The sequence below is a fragment of the Oryctolagus cuniculus genome, chromosome 17 (assembly GCF_964237555.1).
Source record: "Oryctolagus cuniculus chromosome 17, mOryCun1.1, whole genome shotgun sequence".
In the NCBI taxonomy this organism is placed as follows: domain Eukaryota; kingdom Metazoa; phylum Chordata; class Mammalia; order Lagomorpha; family Leporidae; genus Oryctolagus; species Oryctolagus cuniculus.
In genome coordinates, this window is record NC_091448.1 from 21,251,126 (window position 1) to 21,276,244 (window position 25,119).

At 52.5% G+C, this 25,119-nt stretch overlaps 1 protein-coding gene across 1 annotated transcript; it reads left to right on the forward strand.

Moving 5' to 3' along the window:
- Nucleotides 1-7,816: 7,816 nt before the first annotated feature.
- KRT33A (keratin 33A) lies at nucleotides 7,817-13,214 on the forward strand. Its single transcript, XM_002719152.5, has 7 exons — nucleotides 7,817-8,252; nucleotides 9,194-9,276; nucleotides 9,963-10,119; nucleotides 11,704-11,865; nucleotides 11,955-12,080; nucleotides 12,249-12,469; nucleotides 12,676-13,214. The coding sequence occupies exons 1-7, from the start codon at nucleotides 7,905-7,907 to the stop codon at nucleotides 12,791-12,793; spliced, it is 1,215 nt and encodes a 404-aa protein (XP_002719198.2). The 5' UTR covers nucleotides 7,817-7,904; the 3' UTR covers nucleotides 12,794-13,214.
- Nucleotides 13,215-25,119: the final 11,905 nt, after the last annotated feature.

A 25,119-nucleotide genomic window follows, 5' to 3' on the forward strand; every position in this document is an offset into this window, starting at 1 on the left:
TTTTCCCAGGAGCATTAGGGGGAGCTAGATCGGAAGTGGAACAGCTGAGACTCGAACCGACGCCCATATGGGAAGCGGGCATTGTAGCGGCTTTCCTGCTACACCACAGCATCAGCCCCGAAATGCAGTCTTCTCAACTGAGATACAACCCCACCTTTATCCACCTGTCTCTCTCATGGTCTCCGGGAGATGGCTACAGTCCTAAACTTGGGAGGAGGCTTAAAACATTTCTAAAACTGCACATGGATGTATCCGTGTGCAATGCTTTTGTGTGCGTCACTCTGACGCGTGTGTGATGACGCAGCCGTTTAGTGGGAACAGGTTGTTAGCATAAATCTCACTGTGGAGCTCCCCCATTCCATGCTGTCCGAGCTTCACCTGCTCAGAACCTGGTGCTGCTGTTAGTTCGCTCTGTGTAATGTTCCAGAGTGGAAACCAAGCTTGCGTTTTCTCTCTCTCCACTGCAGGAGAGTGAGGTTGGTGATTTTTTATCGTCAGAGACAGCGGTCCAGGGCCATCCCCGGCTAGCGCGTCCTCGGTGTGTGGCCCTGGCATGCTGTCAGGGGTGCTGGCTGCACATCCCCACAGTAGGCCTGCAAGCCCAGCGCCCCGTCAGTGGCTCCCTGGGTAACCCTGACCTCCTGGAGGCCTGAGGAGCCGTCACCGGCTTCAGATGGCAGCTTTCTCGTTGCTCAAGGAATCGAAGTCTCAAGAATGTCTCAGCCCTCGTCCCCACTGTTGAGGAACAGGGTTTTTTTGTGTTGTTTTCCGTGCAAAAAAGTTGTTGAACTCTTTACTTAGTATAGCGTTGGTCTTCTGTGTATAAAGTTAATTGAAAATGGATCTTAGTGGAGAATGGGACTGGGGATGGGAGAGGGAGGAGGAGGAGGGGTGGGAGGGCGGGTATGTGGGAAGAACCACTGTATTCCTAAAGTTGTGCTTATGAAATGCACATGTCAAATGGCTAATGATGAAAAACTCCAGAGTGAAGACAAAACAGCCTGAACATTTCCAGCCAAGATTTCAGTGATATTAAATATCACTGAAGGTTTCTTTCAGGGAGAAAAAATAAGTGACCAGAACTCTTCAAGGTCAAGAAAGGCTGAGGCCAAGGAATTATTCCAGATTAAAGTTGGCATGAAATGAAATATAACCTGTGATTTTGACTTGGATCCTGGACTTGAAAAAAAGGACACACAACTGCTAGAATTTGCATGTATATAGATTAGTCTTTAAATATTGTAGCAAAATGAATTTGCTGGTTTTGATGACTATACTGTAGCTTATATTGTATGTTAATATGTGGGGAAGCTGTGTGAAAAGTCTATAGAAATTCTTTGTGCTAATTTTGTACCTCTTTTGTAAGTCTGAAATTATTTCAAAATAAAAAATCTTTAAAAATAAAAAACCAGATAAAAAGTGTTCTTATCAACCATTCAGGTTTCTTCTCGATCAGCTTCATTCAACTCCACAAATAATCAGTGAGAGCTTTGAGATGGCGTTGGACAGCACTACGGACAAAACAGAGACCTGCTCCAAGGACTTGCTGTGGGTGGGGCTGATGGGCAGGGCGAGAGCTACAGACAAAACCAAGCAGGAAATGTCTTGGGGGGAAGGCTTAGGATGTGGTAGTCACTGTAAATAGGACTTCAGCCGTTTACATTTAATGTGATTACTGCCAGTTTGGGATTTATTTAAAATCTTATTTTGTGCTTTCTATGGAGTATGGTGTTCTCTCCGTCTATTGTTTCCTCATTTCCAGACATCTGCCTGCTCCATAGGCTTCCTCTATGCCCCCCATCCCCCTACCTTCAATATCTATTCTTCACTCTTAAATGTGCACCTTTGTTCTAATGTTATTGAATTTTAACTGATATTAATTTATTTCTTGCAAATAAAACTAGGACCATAAAAGATTGTATGCATTTTTTTATTCTTTGTTTTTAAAAGTTTGTATTTATTTGTTAGAGAGAGAGAGTGAGAGGGAGAGAGAGTGTGAGAGGGAGAGAGAGAGGGAGATGGGGAGGGAGAGAGGGAGAATGGGGGGGAGAGAGAGGGAGAGAGAGAGAGAGAGGGCGCTCATCCACTGGCTTGCTCCCCAAATGCCAGCAATGCCCAGCAGGAATTGGGTGAAGGCTGAAGCCAGGGCTGGGAACTTAACCCAGCTCTTCCTTGTGGGTTGTGGGAACTGACTTACTTGAGCCGTCGCCGCTCTCTCCTAGGGTCTGGAAGCAGGAGGTTGGAGTCGCCCAGGAACCAGAGCCGGCACTGGACCAGGTACGCTGACGTGGGTTCCTAAGACTTAACCAGCATCTCCAATGCCAGGCTAGATAGATGCCCACCCCTTGAATTCTTTATATTTAGTTCTACCTTGGTTTTATGTTCCAAATTTGTTCCTTGTTATTAGAATTACATACGTGTTTATTTGTTTACAATGTTCCTTGTACTTTATTTTTCCTTCCTGGTTTCAATTTTCTGTTTTCGAAAATATATTCTTTGGTAGTTCTTAAAATGTGTAAGTGACAAGTTCTCTCAGTTATTGTCTGAAAATGTCTTTCCTTAGTGATCACCCTTAAATGGTGGTTTGGTTGGTACAGGATTCTAAGTTCACAGCTTTTTTACTGTAGTGTTTTAGAGAAGTGAAACCAGGGGCTGGCGTTGTGCACAGTGGGTTGAGCCAATGCTTATGACACAGGCATCCCATATCAGAGTACCAGTTCATGTCCTGGCTGTTCCACTTCCGATCCAGTTTCCTGCTAATGTGCCTGGGAAAGCAACAGAAGTTGGCCTAAGTGCTTGGTCCCCTGCCATCCATGGGGGAGACCAGGATGGAGTTCCAGGCTACTGATTTTAACTGGACCAGCCCCAGATGAGGAGTGAGCCAGCAGATGGAAGATTCTCTCCCTCTCTCTCAAATGAAATAAATAAATCATACAAATAAAGAGAAACCTTTATCTTTTGTCCTCTGAGGTTGATGCTGAAAGCCTATTGCCAGTGTGTGTTCCCACTGCTGGAAATCCACCCACCCCCTCTCGGCGACTGCTCCCAGATCCTCTTGTAGTCATACGTGGTCAGCTTCACTGAATTGCGCCCAGAGGAGGATTCGTTTTGTTTTCCAACCTTGCATGTTTCTTGAATTGATTCCTACATTTCCATTTCTGGGAGAAGTTCTCGCCATCCTAGTTTTGCATATTGCTTCCCAACACGTGCAGGGCAGCGGTCATGCTGGGGCACACCTGGCTCACTTTCCCAGCTCGTTACTGCTTTAGAAGAACAGTAAGAATAGCCTTTTTGGAAGTCTTCATGAAAAATTGTTTTCTTGTATAGAGGTGATGCATGTTTGCAAAGCATGTGAAGAGAAAGAACAAATATATGGGTGAGAACAAGCGTCCATGGTCTTGCCACTAAAGTCTCTGGTGTCATCACAGTAATGTGCCGTCTTGGCTCGCTCAGTTGTCTTCTTCGTTAAGAGTGTAATTTAAAATTTTGCTCTTGTACTTCTTCTTGAGTGGGTAATTTCCAACAAACAGGGGAACCACTGCCTGATTAGTATCCTAAGTTGCTCCAAATGGATGGGGTAAAGTTCTAAATAGGATGAGATATAGTTGTCCTAAGTTGCTCTAAATTAGCGGGATACAATTGTTCCATGAAGGTCTGGTGCTGTGGTGTAGCGGGTAAAGCTGCCCCCTGCAGTGCTGGCATCCCATATGGACGCCGGTTCAAGTCCCAGTTGCTCCACTTCTGATCCAGCTCTCTGTTATGGCCTGGGAAAGCAACAGAAAATGGCCCAAGTCCTTGGACCCCTGCACTAGCCTGGGAGACCTGGAAGAAGCTCCTGGCTCCTGGCTTCGGATCGGCCCAGCTCCGGCTGTTGGTGGCTATTTGGGGAGAGAACCAGCTAATGGTTTTCTCTCTCTCTCTGCCTCTACCTCTCTGTACCTCTGCCTTTCAAATAAATAAGTAAATATTTTTTAAAAAGAACTGTATCATGAACTTAAAAATAGCAACTGAAATCAGGGAGAGAACAGAATTGCTGACTTTTACCATGATTTATTCTGATGGTTAGCATTGTTCCACATCCACCCTTCATGCTTGGTTAACAGCCTACCTGTGGGTAAGAAATTTTCATTTTCTGTTGGTTTTCCCTCACTGCCTTTGACTTCTGTCCCTTCCTTGGCAATTGACAGATCAGGTTGGCTGTGGAATTACTCAGCTTTCCCATAGCACAGTGTTGGGGTTAGGAGTGGCTGGGGCTCTGCATCCTGACCACACAATCGGAAGCCAGCCGCTTCTTCATTCCCTGCCTTGGTTTCCCCATTTGTAAAATGGGGGCCATTAAGATCCTCGCCATCCCTCTTGTCCCAAGCTTTGTCTCCTGCCTTTTGGCCATTTCCGCATTTGTGATCTGCATTGCGGGGTGGCAGGGAGCAACGCGAGAGCTGAGTGCCAGCCCCGCAGCGGCCTGGTCTTTGATCTGTGGCCGTAACTGCGTGCTGGGGAGTCTCGTGGTGGGGAGCCTTCCTCAGCTCAGCCTTGTCCTCTGCTGGCGAGGATTGGAGCCACATGGCTTTGTTTCTCTTCATATTTTATTTCACCTTAGGCGAACAAATGAAGCTCCGGTACGTCTTGAGAGAAAACAGCCAAGGTGTCATATGCACAGGCCGTTCCGATTGCTGATGCTTCCAGGATAATTGTTCCCAAATCACAAACTATTACGAGTCATCAAGTTCAAACAAGCCCGGCACCTAACCGGCTTGAAACGCACTGCAATTACCGTACCAGAGTCACTGCTGCTAAGACCCAAGCTCCCGAGCTTTGTAATCAGGCCTGCAAATGGATTCTGGCAGAACTTCTCGAAGCAACAAACGTCTCCACGCTGTGCGTTTGAAGTCTCAGCTTGCCGGAGCTCAGTGTGGACAGTGCTCTGAGAGCAGAGGAGCTGACCCAGCGGGCACACCCGCAGCGCCCTGCCTGGGAGGGTCCTGGACTTTCTAGTGCCTGCAGCCAAGACCCTCTCCATGGTCCTGATCTCAAGGGCCCAGTTGCAGCCCTTGGCTTCCCTCACCCTTCCCTCCCCTTCTCTTTCTCCCGGTCCCCCTGTGACGCCATGAGCTCGTTCTTGTCATTCATTCTCGCCATTCCTCCCTCTGCTCTCTTGGCCTCTCCTGGCGTCAGATTGGAGAACTCTCCAAGGTTTCATCCTCTGCTCCTTGCTGCTCTCTGCCCGCCCGCCTTGGCTGATTGCTAACTCGCTCACCTGCACCCCAGCCTTATCTGTCATGACCGTCCCTGTCGTGCACTGCAGTCCTGCAGCTCCTTGGAGCCCCTCCTGCCTGCTTTCCCAGGCTGTCATAGTGATCTTGGTGTCCCTGCCTTCCTCTTTTTTTGAGGAGAGAGAGAGAGAGAGAGAGAGAGAGAGAGAGAGAGGTCTTCCATCCTATGGTTCACTCCCCAATTGGCCACAATGGCCAGACTGCACCGATCTGCAGCCAGGAACCAAGAGCTTCTTCTGCGTTTCCCACGTGGGTGCAGAGGCCCAAGGACTTGGGCCATCTTCCACTGCTTTCCCAGGCCATAGCAGAGAGCTGGATTGGAAATGGAATAGCTGGGTCTCAAACTGGCTCCCATATGGGATGCCTGCACTTCAGGCCAGGGCATTAACCTGCTGCGCCACAGTGCCGGCCCCTCTGCCTTCCTCTTTCTAACACTGGTACATGCTTGCTGGAAAATTCCTACAAAAGTTTCTGTCTCACCACACTCAGGCTCAAAACTCTCATTGGGGGTCAGCATTATGGCACAGCAGGTAAAGCTACCACCTGTGATGCCAGCATCCCATATGGGCACTGGTTCACGTCCTAGCTGCTCCACTTCTGATCCAGCTCCCTGCTAATGGCCTGGGAAAAGCAGCGGAAGATGCTCAAGTGCTTGGGCCCCTGCTACCCACATGGGAGACCTGGAAGAAGCTCCTGTCTCTTAGCTTTGGCCAGGCCCAGCTCTAGCCATTGCGGCCATCTGGGGAGTGAAACAGTGGGTGGAAGACCTCTCTCTTTCTGCCTCTCTTTCTGTCTCTCTAACTCTGCCTTTCAATGAATAAATAAATCATAAAGAAAAGCTCACATTGGCTTTGCTCCCTGCGGGGAAGTCCAGGCTCCCGATGTTTGCCCCTGGACCACATGACCTCCACCATACAACCATGACCTCCCAGGCAACTCCAAGTTCTAGCACTTTCTTCCACCTCTCTCTCCTTCCAGCCACCAGGACACACGTGGGCCCTGGGTCCCTGCCCCTGCCCTGAGCTTCCTTGCCACATCGCTGTGTGCTCATTCCCCCTCCTGCAGCTCTTGCTTTCTTTCTGCTCCTGAGACGTCTCCCCATCCTGGCACAAACCCATCCCCAGGAACCTCCAATCCTGGAGGCGCTCGCCCTCCCCAGGGGACGAACCCCTCTCCTGTCACCTGCCTTGGACGGTCACCTCCCATCCAACCTCTCATCCACCCAGCAGTGCCCAGGGTGGACCAGGGGCCTGGAGCTGGGAGTTCAGAGACAAGTGAGACGACGCCCTCGCCCGTGTGGAAGTCACAGAGAGAGAGACACACACACAGGTCACCACAGCGAGAGCCCGGAGTGACGGAAGGGGCGACCTGTGAGGAAGAAGCCGGGGAGGGACATAGACCATTTGCATTTAAGCAGCCTGTTATGCTGTACAGAACAGAGGTCTGTGTTGGAATCTTGGGCCCAAGACTTATTTATTTTTTATTTTTTTGACAGGCAGAGTAGACAGTGAGAGAGAGAGACAGAGGGAAAGGTCTTCCTTTGCCGTTGGTTCACCCTCCAATGGCCGCCGCAGCTGGCCCACTGCGCTGATCTGATGGCAGGAGCCAGGTGCTTCTCCTGGTCTCCCATGGGGTGCAAGGCCCAAGCACCTGGGCCATCCTCCACTGCACTCCCTGGCCACAGCAGAGAGCTGGCCTGGAAGAGGGGCAACCTGGACAGAATCAAGTGCCCTGACCGGGACTAGAACCCGGTGTGCTGGCGCCGCAAGGCGGAGGATTAGCCTAGTGAGCCGCGGTGCTGGCGGGCCCACAACTTATTATGCCCTGCCTCCTGGCCTCAGTTTGCCCCTCTGTCAAATGGGAATTGTGTTGCGTACCACGAAGGGCAGTGCAGAGCCAATGAGACGGTGCTTGCAGAAGGTGCCAGCCCTCCCTCGGGCCTGCCCGTGCAGCTTCTCAGCAGGACCGGCTCCTCCTGAGCCCTGGGCTGCTCTGCTCTCCTGTCCTCGCAGCATCTCTGACCAGCGACGTCCGCATGGGTGTCTGTTAGTGGGTTGATTGACGTTCTTGTGGCTGCGGGCGAGGCCCACCATGCCAAGAAACAGGGCCCCCACGAGTCAGGTTGTTTGAGAAGAGATCTCTCCCTCCCTCGGAAGACCCTCTCTGGGATCTGCATTTGCACAGAGAGCCACGGGCAACAGTGCAGGGTTTCTGTGCCAGCAGGGAGAGCCACGGGCTGGCCAGGGAGCCGGGAAGCCAAGCAGTGACACTGTCGCCTTGCCGGCCACACCCTGCTAATGAAGGCCCAGGCTTTCATGAGCCCGGCCCTTTGAAGCCACACCATGAAGCTCTTACTTCATGCTGCCCGGCACGGCAGAGGAGTCCTGACTTAGCGAGAAGCCCATGTAAAGTCTTTTATGAGGCGAGGGACTCTTTTGGGGAAACACATACCAAACACAGGGGGAGGGCCGTGACAATCACCAAAAAGAGGAACAAAAAGGACAGCCTTCTACGTCCACGCCCTCCGCGGCGGGGGTATAAATGCAGCCCCGAGGAAGGAGACCCACAGCTCCGTGGCTTGGAGAACTTGGACTCGCTCTTCAGCCGGGCACCTCGCTCCCTCCCAGCGCCATGCCGTACAACTGCTGCCTGCCCAGCCTGAGCTGCCGCACCAGCTGCTCCTCCCGGCCCTGCGTGCCCCCCAGCTGCCACGGCTGCACCCTGCCCGGGGCCTGCAACATCCCCGCCAACGTGGGCAACTGCAATTGGTTCTGCGAGGGCTCCTTCAACGGCAGCGAGAAGGAGACCATGCAGTTCCTGAACGACCGCCTGGCCAGCTACCTGGAGAAGGTGCGGCAGCTGGAGCGCGAGAACGCGGAGCTGGAGAGCCTCATCCAGGAGCGCTGCCAGCCGCAGGAGCCCCTGCTGTGCCCCAGCTACCAGTCCTACTTCCGCACCATCGAGGAGCTCCAGCAGAAGGTGAGCTGCGGGCGCCGGGGGCACCCAGCAGCAGGAGCTGTTGGGATCTGGGTGAATGAAACCCCGGCCTCCCCATCTGTCTTCCTGATGGCCCGTCTCCTTTTGGACACGGACTGTTAGCTCGGAGGATTTGCATAGTGATCCTTAGCCTCAGTGGAGGCAGAGCACTTTGCATAAATAAGCTGTAATTAAACGCTGCCTCCTAGTGCCTGTCTGCATTTGCAAGTTCAGGAATTATTACCCTGAGGTGAGAGAAAAGGACGAAGCCCAAGACAGGCGCCGATGGGACCATTTTCCCTCCCCCTCGCTGGGGCTTCTGGCTGCCCTGGTCGCTGGCCATCTTCCTGTTCTGGACATTCAGTGATCTTGCCTGCAACGTGCTGACCTAGATACTCACAGGCTTCCCCGGGTAACAGGGTAACAATGAGAACAGGAAATGGCTGGCCGAGGCAGAAAGGTGGGAAGTACCCTGGAGAGAGCAGTCTGGAGCCAACCAGGGTGACGGGCGAGTGTGGCAGCCTCCCCGCCCCAGCCCCTGCAATGGCTGGCTTACAGGTTCATCTTCCACACTTGATTGACAGTTTCTGGAGGGCGGAATCCACTGCCTGCTCATTTTTGTATCCTCAGCTCCTACAAGCATCGTGGGCACACAGCAGGTGCCCTTAATAAATGTGAATTATTGTTATCAGCTCCCAGTATTGCTTTGTAGGAGAGCAAAGGGGGAAATTACAGATCTACTCATAAGTTTCTTGCATCTGTCAGTATTTATTTTTAATTTCACATTGTAAGTATTGTTGAGCATCTGTTACAGGTGGGCAGCCTTACAGAAGATACTCTGTGCTTTTTCATTCTGATCCTTCCATGTAAACCTGTTAGTCAGGATTGCTGTTGACAAAAATTGCCAAGCCCTTGCTCATTCTGGAATGTTCTGGGGCTTCTAGATCCTGTGCGGCAAGTCTGAGAACGCCAGGCTGGTGGTGCAGATCGACAACGCCAAGCTGGCCTCTGATGACTTCAGGACCAAGTGAGTGGGCCCGTGGGGCGCTGCCTCTCTGTCCTCGCTCTCCCTTGCCCAATGCCCGGAAAGGGGGGAAAGTCCTCTCTCTCGGTTTATTCTTCCTCTTAGGACTGCTCATGTCAAATCAGGGCCACACAAGGATCCAGTCCCCCGGGCCATTCATTCTTCAGTTGACATAGATTGAGTACCTCTTATCCCAAATTCTTGGGGCCAGAAGTGTTTCAGATTTTTTTAATTTTGGATTTTTGACACCCAAGTCTAAACGTGAAACTCATTCATGCTCCTCACACACACACCTCATATCCATAGCCTGTTGTCAACACAGACAAACACTGACCAGGCTGTCTCTGGCTGCTTCCCCAAGATGCACAGAGCCCGGAAGTCACTCCTCCAGGCCCTGGCCTCTTTCCTCTTCCCGCTCCTCCTCTGTGAGGCCTCATCCCCAGTCACACTGAGTGTCAGCATAGACGTCATGGTCCCCTGATGTCCTACTGTACACAGATCTCAATGATGAGAATGTGGGAAGTGCATTTATGGCTTTTCTCCTCCTGAACCCACGGGTTCTTTAAGAAAAAATAGTGCCAAAACCTAAACAGAGCATGGTACTATAAAAACCACCAACCCTAATTCCTAGTTGTCTGACAAACCCAGCCAAAGCCGAGTCAAGTCCCGGCCTGTCACTGTGATCACAGGTACGAGACGGAGCTGTCCCTGCGGCAGCTGGTGGAGGCCGACATCAACGGCCTGCGCAGGATCCTGGACGAGCTGACCCTGTGCAAGTCGGACCTGGAGGCCCAAGTGGAGTCCCTGAGGGAGGAGCTGCTGTCCCTCAAGCAGAACCACGAACAGGTGAAGTTCCCTAAAGAGTGACAGGATCGGGCTTGCCGGGGCTGCTCCCGTCGGCCACAGGTGTCAAGAGGCTGTCACCGAGGCTCAATTAGCCAAGGAAGCTGTTCTTCCAACAGCAAGGGATGTGTAGCGGATGAGTCACCTAAAAATCCCCCGTGAGGGATCAGGGCTCCTCTGGCAGAGGCAGGGATGGGAGTGAAGGAAGTTGGCGAGCGAGGTTGTGAGGAGAGGTCAGCCACAAGGCAGGGCCCGCAGCACCTTCCGTGCCCAGGCCGGGCAACGGCCCCTGGCAGCACCACCCCACTCCCCAGTTTGTAACGGAGAGGGCAGGATGGCCGAGGGCCGCCCAGCCCAGTGGGATGAGCAGGACACAAAAGCCACCTCTCCTCTTTCCTGTCCAGAGCTCTTTCTGTGAGTCCGTGTAGCTTGGAAGAAGCATTGAGCACAGTGCTCCTTGTCAGCGCTCAGCCATCTGCACACAGGAGGAGACAGAGTTGGTGCAAACCTGAAATCCCAGGACAACATGCTTGGGACAGTTAATATTGCCTGAGTGCCTACTCGTGTGCCGAACACTCATGCTGTAGAACTCCAGACGCAGTTCCCATTTAGGATGAAGCTTCCAGAAGCTTCTAGAAGATCCCTAGTCAGTGGCAGAGAGGAGACCCAGTTCAAACCTGTCTGTCCTAAGCCCAAGCACGCAGCTCTGCTGGCTCAGGGGAGAGATTAGCATGACAGCAACAGATGCTCATCTCCTTCCACAAAACCAACAAATCTCCAGTTAGAATCCAGTCTACTCAGGGAGGGCAGACTTTGTGCAAACATTCTTTACTTCCTCTTCACCAAACTCTGCTCTTTTTATCACCCAGGCTTAAGAGTCAGATGTGGGCTGGTGCTGCAGCTCATTTGGCTGATCTTCCGCCTGCGGTGCCGGCACCCCGGGTTCTAGTCCCAGTTGGGGTGCCGGATTCTGTCTCAGTTGCTCCTCTTCCAGTCCAGCTCTCTGCTGTGGCCCGGGAGTGCAGTGGAGGATGGCCCAAGTGCTTGGGCCCTGCACCCACATGGGAGACCAGGGGGAAGTGCCCGGCTCCTGGCTTCGGATCGGCACAGCGCGCCGGCTGCAACGTGCTGGCTGTAGAGGCCACTTGGGGGGTAAAAGGAAAAATGGAAAAAGGAGGACCTTTCTCTCTCTTTCTCTCTCTCTCTCACTGTCTAACTCTGCCTGTCCAAAAAAAAAAAAAGTCAGATGTTAGTGGAAAGATGTTGGTGGAATTCTGACAAATAATTGAACAGGGGGATATGACCTGACTTCAAATTGTGGGTACCACGTCTCGGCCCAGGGGACACATCACTGCCTCTCTCTCTCTCTCTCTGGAGGAGGAGTGGTGCACCAGAGGTGGAGCCAGACAGGTGTCGTGGATTTGAAGTCACTTGGCAAACTGGGTTCTCCTAGCGTCTGGTTGACTGAGGAGGATCAGGGGAGCAGAACTGGTGGAGAGCGCCACAGTGGTCAGAGGTGGAATTGCAGCCTCGCAAGGAGAGCGTCTGGTTCCCTGTGGTATTGCAACGTTGTTCTTACTCCATCAGGAGGTCAACACTCTGCGCTGCCAGATTGGAGACCGCCTCAACGTGGAGGTGGACGCCGCCCCCACCGTGGACCTCAACCGCGTGCTCAACGAGACCAGGTGTCAGTACGAGGCCCTGGTGGAGACCAACCGCAGGGAAGTGGAGGAATGGTTCACCACGCAGGTGCGCACCCGGGACCCACCCCGAGCCCCACGTCCTGCAGGGCCCTTGAGGCGGGGCCTGACCCCGTCTTCTCCCCTTGGGCGTTGCAGACCGAGGAGCTGAACAAGCAGGTGGTGTCCAGCTCGGAGCAGCTGCAGTCCTACCAGGCCGAGATCATCGAGCTGCGCCGCACGGTCAACGCCCTGGAGATCGAGCTGCAGGCCCAGCACAACCTGGTGGGTACCGCTCGCACCTGCTGGGGGCACCGCGAAGCCGGGGAGGCGGAGCCGCTAGGGTACCCCTGGGGCCACGCGGCCTCCTTGGCTGTGGAGGGAGAAGCCCCCAGAGAAACCCTGGAGAGCAGCAGCCGTGTGACCGTCGCCTTTGTGTTCTGTCCCCCACAGAGGAACTCCCTGGAAAACACGCTGACGGAGAGCGAGGCGCGCTACAGCTCCCAGCTGTCCCAGGTGCAGTGCATGATCAGCAACGTGGAGTCGCAGCTGGGTGAGATCCGGGCGGACCTGGAGCGGCAGAACCAGGAGTACCAGGTGCTGCTGGACGTGCGGGCCCGGCTGGAGTGTGAGATCAACACGTATCGGGGCCTGCTGGAGAGCGAGGACTGCAAGTGAGTAGGGGCAGGGCCGGGGGCACCTGAGGGTGCTGGCGCAGTGGGGTGTGAGCAGTGTTCCTGGAGGGAAAGCATGCGTAATTTCAAGCTGTTTGCTGGAGGCGGTGCGAGGGGGAACGGAATGCTCACAGAGTGCCGTGAGTGTCTTCCTGTCTTTTCAGCTCAGCTCACTCTGACTCGCTCCAATATTCCCCTATCTCTAGGCTCCCCTGCAACCCTTGTGCCACGACCAACGTGTGTGAGAAGCCCATCGGGCCCTGCGTCGCCAACCCCTGTGTGCAGCGCGCTCGGTGTGGGCCTTGCGGCACCTTTGGGCGGTAGAGGCCCTGCTGCCGGGAGGAGGAGAGGGATTTTGTGCAACCTGGCCTCTGCTTTAGATCTGCCTCGGCCACAGGCTCCCGCTGCGGTCGGGGAGGAGAGAGCTTCTCCCTGCTGTGGCTTCCCCGTGCCCGGACTTCCCCGGCATCGTCCTTCTACACCAGTCTGTCTCCCGCGTCACACGGAGGAACCACGCCAGGACCGAGTCAGGTCTTTTACCATACGGACACATTTGCGCACCGTGGTGTGTGTTAACAAACCTTGCCCAAATGTGATTTAAAAAGACTCGGATGCCGTGTGGTGCGGCTGAGACAGGACAGCACTGGGAGCGAACTTCCTTGTCATTCTTTTGGTCTTTGGAGAGGCAATGAAAATCCTTTGTTAATCCTCCTAATAAACTCTTAAGCTGGCACGATGATTATAATTTTCTGTGTTATTCATCAAGTCCAAAACTTCCGCGTACATGAAAAACAGTGAGCAGTGTATTTCCGGCAGGTGAGGGACCCATTCACCCCAGTGTTCACTCCGCAGCTTCCTCCAGAGGAAGAGTTTCGCAGTGGGCATATGGAGCAGTGGGCATTTGGAGCAGTGGGCATTTGGAGCAGTGGGCATATGGAGCAGTGGGCACATGGAGCGGTGGGCACATGGAGCGGTGGGCATATGGAGCGGTGGGCATATGGAGCGGTGGGCATATAGAGCAGTGGGCATATGGAGCAGTGGGCATATGGAGCAGTGGGCATTTGGAGCGGTGGGCATATGGAGTGGTGGGCATATGGAGCAGTGGGCATATGGAGCGGTGGGCATTTGGAGCAGTGGGCATATGGAGCGGTGGTACCGGCGCCGCTCGGGATGCCCACTGCCGTGTCAGAGCCTGGTTTCAGCCCTGACTCCCTGGGAGGCAGCGGGTAAAGGATCGCATCCCTGGGTCCCTGCCGCCCATGTGGGAGGCCTGGATCGAGTTTCAGGCTCCTGGTTTAGGTCTGGCCCAGCCCTGGCTGTTGTGGGCATTTGGGGAGTGAACGAGCCGATAGAAGGTCTTTCTCTGCCTTTCTGTCGCTGTGTGTCTTTTAATACAATGAAAAATAAGTCGATTGGAATTCTGTGGGAAAAGCAAAAGGAAAAGTTTACATCAGATACCACCTATTGACCTGGATTTCATATTTGAGAAGAAGATGAAAGGAAAGGGATTGGAAACCCACATGGGAGGGTCTCTGGAGGTACAAGGACTATTCATTTTGAAACATGAAGTGCAGGAATGTGCAAGCATTTGCAGTCGACGGGAAGGTGCACAAGGTGACACCAATCTGTCTTGACGGGTCGACGGGCTGAGTTTCCCTAACGCAAAGTGCCTGGGACCAGATTTAAGATAGTTTCAGCTTTTGGAATATTTGCATATCTATAATGCGATCTCTTAGGATGGGACCCAGGTCTAATCACAAAATTTATTTTTTATATATACGTTGCACACATGGCCTGAAGATGATTTCATTTAATATTTTCAACAGTTTCATGCATGAAACAAAGTTTCACGGTGTGGAATTTTTTGGTGTCAAAAGCAGCTTATCCTTGACTCCACTTCCACCAGCTTTTTGAAGTCGTTTTGCATATATCAGATACAATAAATACCACTATCACACATCATATACATGCTCTATGTCCGGATCACAGACCCCGTCTATACTCACACGCATGGGCACATACGAAGGGGCTTCATAAAGTCTGTACAAAAAAGAAAGCAAAAGGTAATGTGGATTTTCCATGAGTCTTTGAAGCCTCGTATGTGTGCCATAAGCGTACACACGCGCGTGCACACACACACTAGTGGAAAGGTTGTCAGTGCACAGTGGGGAGGCACAGCCAGGGTAGAGGGGTCCGGTGGCCGTGAGGCCTGGCAGGCTCTGCGGGGCTGCTGGCAGTGGTGCTGTCGGTTCACCCTCTGTCTCCTGCCCAGCCTCCAGGACTGCCCGAGACTCCCCACAGCTCGGTGATGTGGGCCTGGGCCTCTGCACGGTGCGTGCTTTGTCTGCTCTGCCGCTGAGGTGTGCACCAGCTGGTGGAGCTGAGACTGGCTTACTGTGTGTTCTAATGGGCCTGGGGCTTCTGTCCCGCCTGCTTTTGTTTGTATGATGTGCCATTGGGACCATCTTTCTGCCACGTTGCTGCATTCAGTGGTATCCAGATTAGCAACCAAGTGAGGGGATCCAAGGCCAATCCCACAGAAAAGATTGATTGCTGGGTTTTTCCCCCTTTTCCTACTTTATTTTATTTTTAAAGATTATTTATTTATTTTAAAGGCAGAGTTACGGAGAGGCAGAGGCAGAGAGAAAGAGAGAGAGAGAGAGAGAGAGAGAGAGAGAGAGAGAGAGAGGTATTCCATCTATTGGTTCACACCCCAGATGGCTGCAATGGCTGGAGCCACGCAGATCCAAAGCCAGGAGCCAGGAGCTTCTTCCGGATCTCTCAAGCGGGTGCAGGGGCCTAAGGACTTGGGCATCTTCCACTGCTTTCCCAGGCCAAAGCAGAGAGCTGGATTGGAAGTGGAGCATCCAGGACTTGAACTGGCACCCATATGGGATGCTGGCACTGCAGGCAGTAGCCTTACCTGTTGTGCCACAGTGCTGGCCCTCCCTTTTCCTACCTTTTAAAATCAATTTTTGGGGCTGGTACTATGGTGCCCCTGAGGACCTCAGAGTCTGGGACCCTTTTTAGGATAGGGCCACAAACAAAGACCCTTCAAAAATTCATGGAAAATGCATAACCTGGGGAATTGAATGTTTTTAGTTGTTTGTTTTAAAGGGAGGGGGGAGGGGAAAGAGAGAGAGAGAGAGAAAGAGAGAGAGAGAGAGAGAGAGAGAGGTCTTCCATCCACTTGTTCACTCCCCAAATGCCTGTAGTGGCCTAGGCTGGACCAGGCTGAAGCCCGGAGCCTGGAACTCGATCCAGATCTCCAACTTGCCTGGCGGGAACCCAATACTTGAGTGATCACCACCACCTCCCAGGGGGCGCAGTAGCAGGAAGCTGGAGTCAGAAGCAGAGCCGGGACTGAAGCCCAGGCCCTTGGAAAAGGGCTGCAGATGCCGCACGTGGCTTAGCCCCAACACTAGCGGTTAGGGTCCTTGTCATTGACCCGGCGGCTCTGAATGCCCACCCTAGGGTGCTCGGGGTGCGACTGAGAGATGGCCTCATCCCAGTAAAACACTCTACCATCCCGCTTACCCGCCTGTGCGGTTCTCTGCCTCCACCTCTGACACCTGTGACCCAGGCTCCTGTTTTGCCAGTTTAGCGAGCGCCCCTGGAAGACCCTCGGAGGTGCAGGGGCAACTTTCTCTTCCGGAAAGGCGATCTCTTTTGCTCCTCCGGGTGCTCCTGTGCCCAGCCTTCCTCATGGGATCCAGTGCCCCAGGGCAGCACGGGGTGACACGAAGGGAGAAACCACAGGGAACGGAGCGGGGTAGGAAGCTGTGGGATGTGAGGTGACCAGAGCATGGCGGGGCGGGGGGACCCGAGGCGGGGAGGGGAGATGTGGGACCTGTGACCGCATCGGGCCCGCCTGCACGGGCTTTCCCCATTTTTGTCCTGGACGCACATTCTTACCCCTTGTCTCTTACGGGTGCCTGCTCAACACAGCTCTATAGGGGGCAGCTCTGAGAAGGAGGTACGGCGTGGCTTGGTGAGTCACTCACAGACTCGGCAAGAGGCCCACGGAGAACCTGCACCGCACGCAGCCTGGAGACACCCAGCGCGGCCCCTGGGCGAGGACTTGGGAAGAGCAGCATCGGTAGCCAGTGCGGGAGGTGCCGTCCACTCCACTGCTGCGTCCTGGGAAGCCCTCGGTTACCGCCCAGAGCGCGCGCTCCCTCCTTGGTTTGGGAATCTTCCCAGAATTTCTCAAGCAGGTTTCTTGTCTTCATCCAGCTCCTCAACTTTTCTAGAAGCTCACGTGATGCGGTTCTGGGGCCCACTCGTTGAAGTCCTTGAATGCACAGCAGTGTTTAAGGCGAGCGAGACCCAGTCCTGACCTCTTCGCCAGCCTTTCACCAGTACACGGCACACATGTAAAGCAGACGCGTGGGGCAAGTCTTGATGCACATAGAGACCTGGGCACCATCACCGTCATCAACATAACGCACCTTGCGCCCTCTGCAAGGGCTTCCTTGTGCACCTCTGGGGATGGGGGTAGACGGGTGGGGCAGGGGAGCACATGCCGTGGCTGGCCGGAGGTTGGTGCTCCTCCAAGGGAGAGTCCGTCGAGGCCAGGAGGCAGCAGGTCTGGCCCTGCTGTCCCTCTCCTGTCACCTCGAGACTCCCAAGCAGGAGCTGTGGGTCAGTGGCTTTCAAACATTTTCAAAGGAGGCACGGGATTCTTTCTCTACGGGGATATAAAAGAGAGCAATGTGTTATGAGTCTATCTTTAATTTTAAGAGCGATGGCTGGCACTTCCTAATGCACTCAGGCAATGGAAGGAGAAAGGCTGCTTGAGTTCACTTGTTTGCTTAGTGAATCTTTAGGAAGCACCTACTCTGGGTCAGGCCTCTTCTCAGCCCAGGGGTGCCTGAGTCGGGAGGCAGATGAGGTCTGGCTTTCCTTGCAGACCACGGAGGGGACAAGCAGGGTGACTGTCCCTCTGTCTGAAGGGCATTGGTCCCTGGATACCCATAGATGCCCACATCCACAGATGCCCAAGTCCAGTGTATAAAGTGGCATGCTAGTAGTCACATATAACATCCTGTGGCATACTTTGTTATTTTTTTAACTTTTATTTAATGAATATAAATTTCCAAAGTACGATTTATGGATTACAATGGCTTCCCCCCCATACCGTCCCTCCCACCCACAACCCTCCCCTTTCCCACTCCCTCTCCCCTTCCATTCACATCAAGATTCATTTTCGATTATCTTAATATACAGAAGATCAGCTTAGTATACATTAAGTAAGGATTTCAACAGTTTGCTCCCACACAGAAACATAAAGTGAAAAATAATAGATGATTTTTTTTAAATGATGATGAAATCAGATCAGACCTATTGTCATGTTTAATCCCAGTGAGAGTCAAGTTGGGAGTTGATAATTTCTTTTCTTTTCTTTATTTCTTTTTTTTTTTTTTTTTTTACAGAGGATCAGTTTAGTATGCATTAAGTAAAGATTTCAACAGTTTGCACCCCCATAGAAACACAAAGTGAAATATATTGTTTGAGTACTCATTATAGCATTAAGTCTCAATGCACAGCACATTAAGGACAGAGATCCTACATGAGGAGTAAGTGCACAGTGACTCCTGTTGTTGACTTTACCAATTGACACTCCTGTCTATGGCATCAGTAATCTCCCTATGCTCCAGTCATGAGTTTCCAAGGCTATGGAAGCCCTCTGAGTTCTCCGACTCTTATCTTGTTTAGACAAGGTCATAGTCAAAGTGGAGGTTCTCTCCTCCCTTCAGAGAAAGGTACCTCCTTCTTTGAAGACCTGTTCTTTCCACTGGGATCTCACTCACAGAGATCTTTTGCCAGAGTGTCTTGGCTTTCCATGCCTGAAATACTCTCATGGGCTTTTCAGCCAGATCGGAATGCCTTTAGGGCTGATTCTGAGGCCAGAGTGCTATTTAGGACATCTGCCATTCTATGAGTCTGCTGAGTATCTCACTTCCCATGTTGGATCACTCTCCCCTTTATTTATTCTATCAGTTAGTGTTAGCAGGTACTAGACTTGTTTATGTGCTCCCTTTGACTCTTAGTCCTTTCATTATGATCAATTGTGAACTGAAATTGATCACTTGGACTAGTAAGATGGCATTGGTACATGCCACCTTGATGGGATTGAATTGGAATCCCCTGGTATGTTTCTAACTCTACCATTTGGGGCAAGTCAGCTTGAGCATGTCCCAAATTATACATCTCTTCCCTCTCTTATTCCCACTCTTATGTTTAACAGGGATCACATTTCAGTTAAATTTCAACACCTAAGAATAAATATGTGTTGATTACTTATTTGAAAAGCAGAGTGATGGGGGGGATCTGAGAGAGAGAGAGAGAGAGAGAATCTTCCAGGTGGAAGACAGGAGCCAGGAGCTTCTTCTGGGTCTCCCATGCAGATGCGGAACCCACAAGCACCTGGGGCATCTTCCACTGCTTTCCCAGGGACATTAGCAGGGAGCTGGATAGAAAGTGGAGCAACCGGGACTCGAACCGGTGTCCATATTGGAAGCTGCTGTCACAGGCGCAGTTTAACTGGCTGCACCTGGCATGCTTTCAATCATGTCCAGATTCCTTCTGTGGACCTATGTCAGTGTTACTACCTGCTTTATGTTACTTAGGGAGTCACGGCAAGAAGAAAGCTGTCAGTGTTCAGTACAGATGCCATTTGGAAAAGCATATTGTGGCCGGCGCCGTGGCTCACTAGGCTAATCCTCCGCCTTGCGGCGCCGGCACACCGGGTTCTAGTCCCGGTTGGGGCGCCGGATTCTGTCCCGGTTGCCCCTCTTCCAGGCCAGCTCTCTGCTGTGGCCCGGGAGTGCAGTGGAGGATGGCCCAAGTGCTTGGGCCCTGCACCCCATGGGAGACCAGGAGAAGCACCTGGCTCCTGCCATCGGATCAGCGCGGTGCACCGGCCGCATCGCGCCAGCCGCGGCGGCCATTGAAGGTGAACCAACGGCAAAAGGAAGACCTTTCTCTCTCTCTCTCTCACTGTCCACTCTGCCTGTCAAAAAAAAAAAAAAAAAAAAAAGCATATTGTGTTGACTCCTGGATGTGGGGATGTGGTAGCCACGGGTCTGAAGGAGTAGGGATGGAACAGACGATCGGCATCCAGCAGGAGCCGGGTCCAGGTCCTGCCAAGCGGCAGGACGCCTCGGGGGTCTGCGTGACCTCAGCTACGCGGCCAGGTGGTGAGACCTGAACACAGAGAGGAAACACCCCGGGCAGAGAGAGAGGTCGGCGGATGGGGGGTGCGCCGGCGGCAGGTGGCCCTGCGGGAAGGGGAGGCAGGGGAGAAGGGCGCCCCCGGGCTGCAGCTGCAGGGAGTGCAGGCTCAAGTGCAGATAGCAACCCTGCAGGAGCTGAAAGCGTGGGTCTGGCTGACACCGTTCCGTGTCTTGCAGCAGCCCAGTTGAAAAAGGGGATTGGGGCCAGTTCCAAGTCAAATGTGCTGTTTTGTTTCAAAGAGGAGTGGCCTTGGCACTGCACAACCACCTACGCTCCCCACGGAGAACAGGAGAGGCAGCCGAGAACACCAGCAGGCACCGGCGTCCTGCCAGGCCGGGGCCTACCCCTGCTGCCCAGGGCTCCCGGCAGGCGTGCACCAGGCAGGTGGCTCACAGCAGGCATGTGCAGGCGCAGCTCGCTCAGCGCGCCTTGGTTTCTGATCTGTAGGGGCACGCGCAGGTCTGAAATGGAAAGAGCTGGGAAGATTTACGGCCTCTCCCGTTGGTGACACATTTATGAGAAACTCAAACGTGTGTTCAGCACCGCCCGGGAAATGTCGGCGTGTGCACGAGGCGCCAGGCTTGGCAGCGTGAGAGAAGCCCGTGGCAGCCAAAGCTTGGCTGAGACACTGGACTGCGGGCGTTTCACGTTTTTAAAAACTGTTACAAGGGCCCACGTGGTGGCACAGTGGATTAGGACACCACTTGAGGTGCCAAAATCCCACATCTCAGTGCTGTTCAAGTCCCAGCTGCACGTGGTGCACACAGGAGCACCGCTGCTGTCACAGTGCTTCGCTGCACAGCACTACTCCCGGATCCAAGCCTGAGCAAAGCAGGGCCTGGTGACAGCGGCAGGGGAGGGGGAAGAGTGGCAGGGATGCCCTCTGTCCTCGCTGCCACCTCTGACTGCATGCACTGGGCGGAGGAAGGCATTTCACAGTCACCTGTGATTCTGCGCACCGCGGATTTCAGGGTGTGTGTACCAAGCGGGAGCCCTGGCATCTGCGTCTGCGACTGTGACACTTCTAATCCCGGGAACATACTCTGACGCGGAGGCTCTTCTGCAGACAACAGGCAGTTTCCAGCCAGGCCTAGGGAGGAAGGAGAATGGGCTTGGTGAGCAGAGAGGCCTGGCTTTGAACCCAAGCTCTGAATCTTTCCCTTACAGTGTTTGACCTCTGCCAGTCTCACTTTCTTCATGTATATGTAGTATATATATACTTATATATAGTTGACTATTAACAAGAAAGCACACAGGGGATGCCCTGTGCATGGCTTGCCACATGGGTGGGAGGGGCTGATAATGTGTCTCCTTTGCCAAAAGAAGCCTCATCGGACACATGACTGCACTCAGCGTCATGAAGATATGAGGAGCTTCTCACTCCAAGCCAGGTTTTGGCTGAATTGCTTCTGGTGACGCTCCTGTTTCCTGCCTGTCTCAATTGCACCTGCAAGAGAAGCAGCGTGTGTAATGCCCGGAGGTGGACACTAGAGGCCGCCAGACCAACGGGTGCCCCACGTCCGATGCCCGGGCCTTCTGCTCTCACTCAGGTTCCCCAAGGAGGAAGACCAGGAGGCTTTTGTAAGGCAGCGTCTGAACACACCGGAATATACTCCTGAGGGGTAACAGCGTTAAGTGTGAGAAGCGCAGTCATAAAAACCAGGAGAGTAGGTGACCGGTTGTCTGGTTTGGAAGTGGGGCGGGGCTGGAGGTGGCAGAGAGGAGGCATGGAGTTGCCCACCTGGAGAGAAAACGCTTTCCATAAAATGTCATCGACACAGCGAGAAGGAAGTGACTCCTGGGGACAGATGAGTGACAGCTAAGAAGGCTAATCAACTCAGCGTAAAATAAATAACCCGAAATGAACCAGGAAGCATGAGGAATCTAGTAGAAAAATCGTCGTGAGACAGCAATTTCCAAAAGAAGATATAACATGGGCCTACAAAATAAATGCATCAATAGTAAGGGCAAGTAAATACTGCAATGAGACTTTATAACTGAGATTTTAAAGTGTGAATCACTGGTGTGGGAGAAAGTGCTGTGAGATGGAGAGGAATTGGGACCATTTCTGTGACTTTAGAAATATATTTGTTAATAGCCTTAGAAGTATTACCCTGTTGAACACCTGATAATCTCACTTCTAAGAATTCAGGAAAATAGAAAGAGAGATGCATAAACACTCACATTTAAGAAGTCTGTCTCAGTGTTTTGCTTGTAATATTGAAAGCCTGAAGCCAACTTAGATATTCAACAACAGGGAGAGTTTACATCAACTTGTAAATACAAGTGATCAAGTTTTGCAATATTTGAGACACTTGCAAGCCTCTTCTCAGGCTGAGTACAATGTCCAGGGTACAAACTGCACACCAAGGTTTCAACAGTGCAAACCGCAGGTCAGAGAGACGCTGAAGTACTCCCTGCTGTCGGTTTTCTGTAACTTCTCCATTTCTCTGGGGGCTTCCTGTGGTCCCTGCTCCCAGGGTAGGGGTTTTACTGACTCAGGTCAGTGCCCAGCTTTCGTGTCTGGCTTCGCCCAGCCTCCCGGATGGGGTGATGGAGGGTGCGGAGCGTGCGGGCAGGAGATCAGGGAGAACTCGAAGGTCTCAGCTGTCACCACGAGAGGGGAGATGGCGGAGGGTGAGAGAGGACCACGTACCCGGCAGAGGCTGCCCGCCCCGGACCGGCTGCCAACCCAGAGACCACGTCTAGGTCGAGAGTGGGATGAGGGGGAGGAGTCCTGAGGGCCTTCTGTCTGTCCTTTCTTCCCCATAAGCTGGAATGAGGGTTTGAAATAGGCTTATGCAATCTTAGAGGCAAATAAAGTTATAGAGGAGGGTGTTTTTAAAAATACATGAAAAATGGAATTACAAATTATTTTGGTGCAAAAGTTTTTTGCAATCCACGCATTGTTTTCTTCATAATATACATTTCCATAAACTTTTTTGAAGATGCTTCATCTTTTTTTTTTTCAAAAAATTATTTTTAGCTTTATTTGAGAGGCAGAGAGACAGAGACAGGCAGAGGTAGATCTGTCCATCTGCTGGTTCACTCTTCAAATGCCTGCAAGATCCAGGTCTGGCCCGGGCCAAGGCGGGAGCCCCAAATTCAATCAGGACCTCTCACGTGGGTGGCCAGGGCCTGCTGCCTCCCAGACTGTGCATTAGCGGGAAGCTGGAACGAGAAGCAGAGGTGAGACTCAGAAACAGGATGCAGGGGTCCCGGTGGTATTGTTAACACTGTAGCAACTCCTACCCCAACCACTTGTACTTTTCACATATCTTAGAATATAAATTTGTAACTGGGATACACTTCACATATAATTATATGCATATACATTTACATTCATACTGATATTTCTAAGCAGATCTTTAGAACAAAACTAGAATATCGCAATAACCCTCTTTTTGGTGGGATTATCAATGTTTTTATTTTCTTCTCTTAAGTGTTCTTGTAGTTTTCAGAAATTCTACAGTAAGCAGGTATAAGATTTCTAATTGAGGCACATAAATACAATGTCAAAGGCAAATGGCAAGCTGGGAAAAATATTTACAACTCAGAACACAAAGTTTTCATTGTCAAGTTCATCAAGGATTCCCATCCATCAAAGAAAAAGACCAAAAACCCAACAGAAAACTGGGCAAGGGAGATGAAAAGATAATTCACAGCCAAGTGTAGGATGCATTGCTGAATGTCATCACACCATAAATGCAAACTGAGACTCTCCCCAGATCCTGGCTCCTACCAGACTGGCAAAGGTACGTCCGTTGGTACACTGTGTTGGTGAAGAATGAAGAGACAGACTGCCTCGTTCATTGCTAAGGGGAGTGTGGACTAGTGCAGCCTTTATGAAGGGTAAATTGGCAACATCCATCAACATTACCAATGCCAGAAGGCATTGGTTCAGCAATTTCTCTTCAAAGAGTTTATGGCAGGGAGAAGTCAAGATATGTGTGAGATGGCATGGGCACACAGGTACCCACTGCACCGGGGAGCAGCAGAGTATTAAAGGAACTTAAATGTCCTTCCTTCCTTCCTTCCTTCCTTCCTTCCTTCCTCCCTCCCTCCCTCCCTCCCTCCCTCCTTCCTCTTTCTTTCTTTCTTTCTTTCTTTCTTTCTTTCTTTCTTTCTTTCTTTCTTTCTTTCTTTCTTTCTTTCTTTCTTTTCCTTTTCTCTTTCTTCTTCTTCCTCTCTCCCTCCTTTCCTTTCTCTCTTTTAGATTTATTCAGATTTATGTATTTATTTGAGAGGTAGAGTTACAGAGAGGCAGAGAGAGAGAGAGAGCGAGAGCTTCCATCTGCTGATTCACTCCCTAGGTGGTCGCAAGGCCAGAGCTGTGCTGATCCGAAGCCAGGAGCCAGGAGCTTCTTCTGGGTCTCCCACGCAGGTGCAGGGGCCCAAGGACTTGGGCCATCTTCTACAGCTTTCCCAGGCCATAGCAGAGAGCTGGATCAGAAGAAGAGCGGCTGGGACTTGAACCAGCGCCCATATGGGATGCTGGTGCTGCAGGCAGAGGTTTAGCCTACTCTGCCACAGAAGCAGCCCCTAAAGGTCTTTCAGTAGGGAGTTGTGTAAACCAATTGCTGGTGCAGTGGGCAGCAGGAAGAACTTCTTGAGGTACTGATGTGGAGCGATTGCCAAGCCACCTCATGGGGGAACAGTGGGGGTCCCTCCGACGGGACTCGGAGCTGGGCTGTTTCTGGTGTTGGTCATCGTCAACAGGTCATCTGCGTTGGCTGCTGTGGCTGCCACTGTGGCTGCCTCACATGACTGCGGTGTAAGGCCTTGCGCCCGCCCCAGGGTGCACACGGGGCAGCTCCTTCTCCTCAGCTCCTGCCCCTCCATCTCCTGGCCAATGGATGAGGGCAGCTGAGCAGGGGACCTCCAGGTCCAGCCAGCCCCTGGCCTCCAAGTGAAAAAGGGTGGCACCGAGAAACGTCAGTCCAGACCATGCAAGCAGTCCCCCAAAGTCCTGGGCCATCACGGGTCACGGGACGGTCCCCAGAGAGATCTCCGGGCTCACCAAACACAAAGGCGCTGCTAAGGCCTGGAAGAACTCCAGGATTCCCAGGGAGGAAGAAAGGGGCAGGCGCTGGCAGCTGCAGGTGCGGCCAATGAAGGGGGTGCCTGGTCCTGGCGACTCCCCGGCCGATGAGGCTCCGTCACCAGGTGGGGCTCGCTCCACGTGTCTCCCTCCCTTCCTAGCTGGTTTTCTAGGTTGCACAGCCCTCTCCGGGGCTCAGGTGGGCAGAAGCCCCTACATCTTTCTTCAGGGCCCAGTCCACCTTGCCCTCACCTATGGCAATGGTGAAGATGCAGAGCCATCTTCCGCCCCGGCAAGGCCCAGGGGGCCCGGCTCACCCAGCCCTCCCTCCTCCCACTCTCAGCCTGGCTCCCCTTCTCTCGGGTGGGAC

Bases quoted from the DNA above. Each gene is read 5' to 3' on its own strand.
- KRT33A (XM_002719152.5), top strand. From the start codon at position 7,905: ATGCCGTACAACTGCTGCCTGCCCAGCCTGAGCTGCCGCACCAGCTGC. The intron at 10,120-11,703 runs GTGAAGTTCCCT...TTACTCCATCAG, and splicing joins TCAAGCAGAACCACGAACAG to GAGGTCAACACTCTGCGCTG. The intron at 11,866-11,954 runs GTGCGCACCCGG...TGGGCGTTGCAG, and splicing joins AGGAATGGTTCACCACGCAG to ACCGAGGAGCTGAACAAGCA.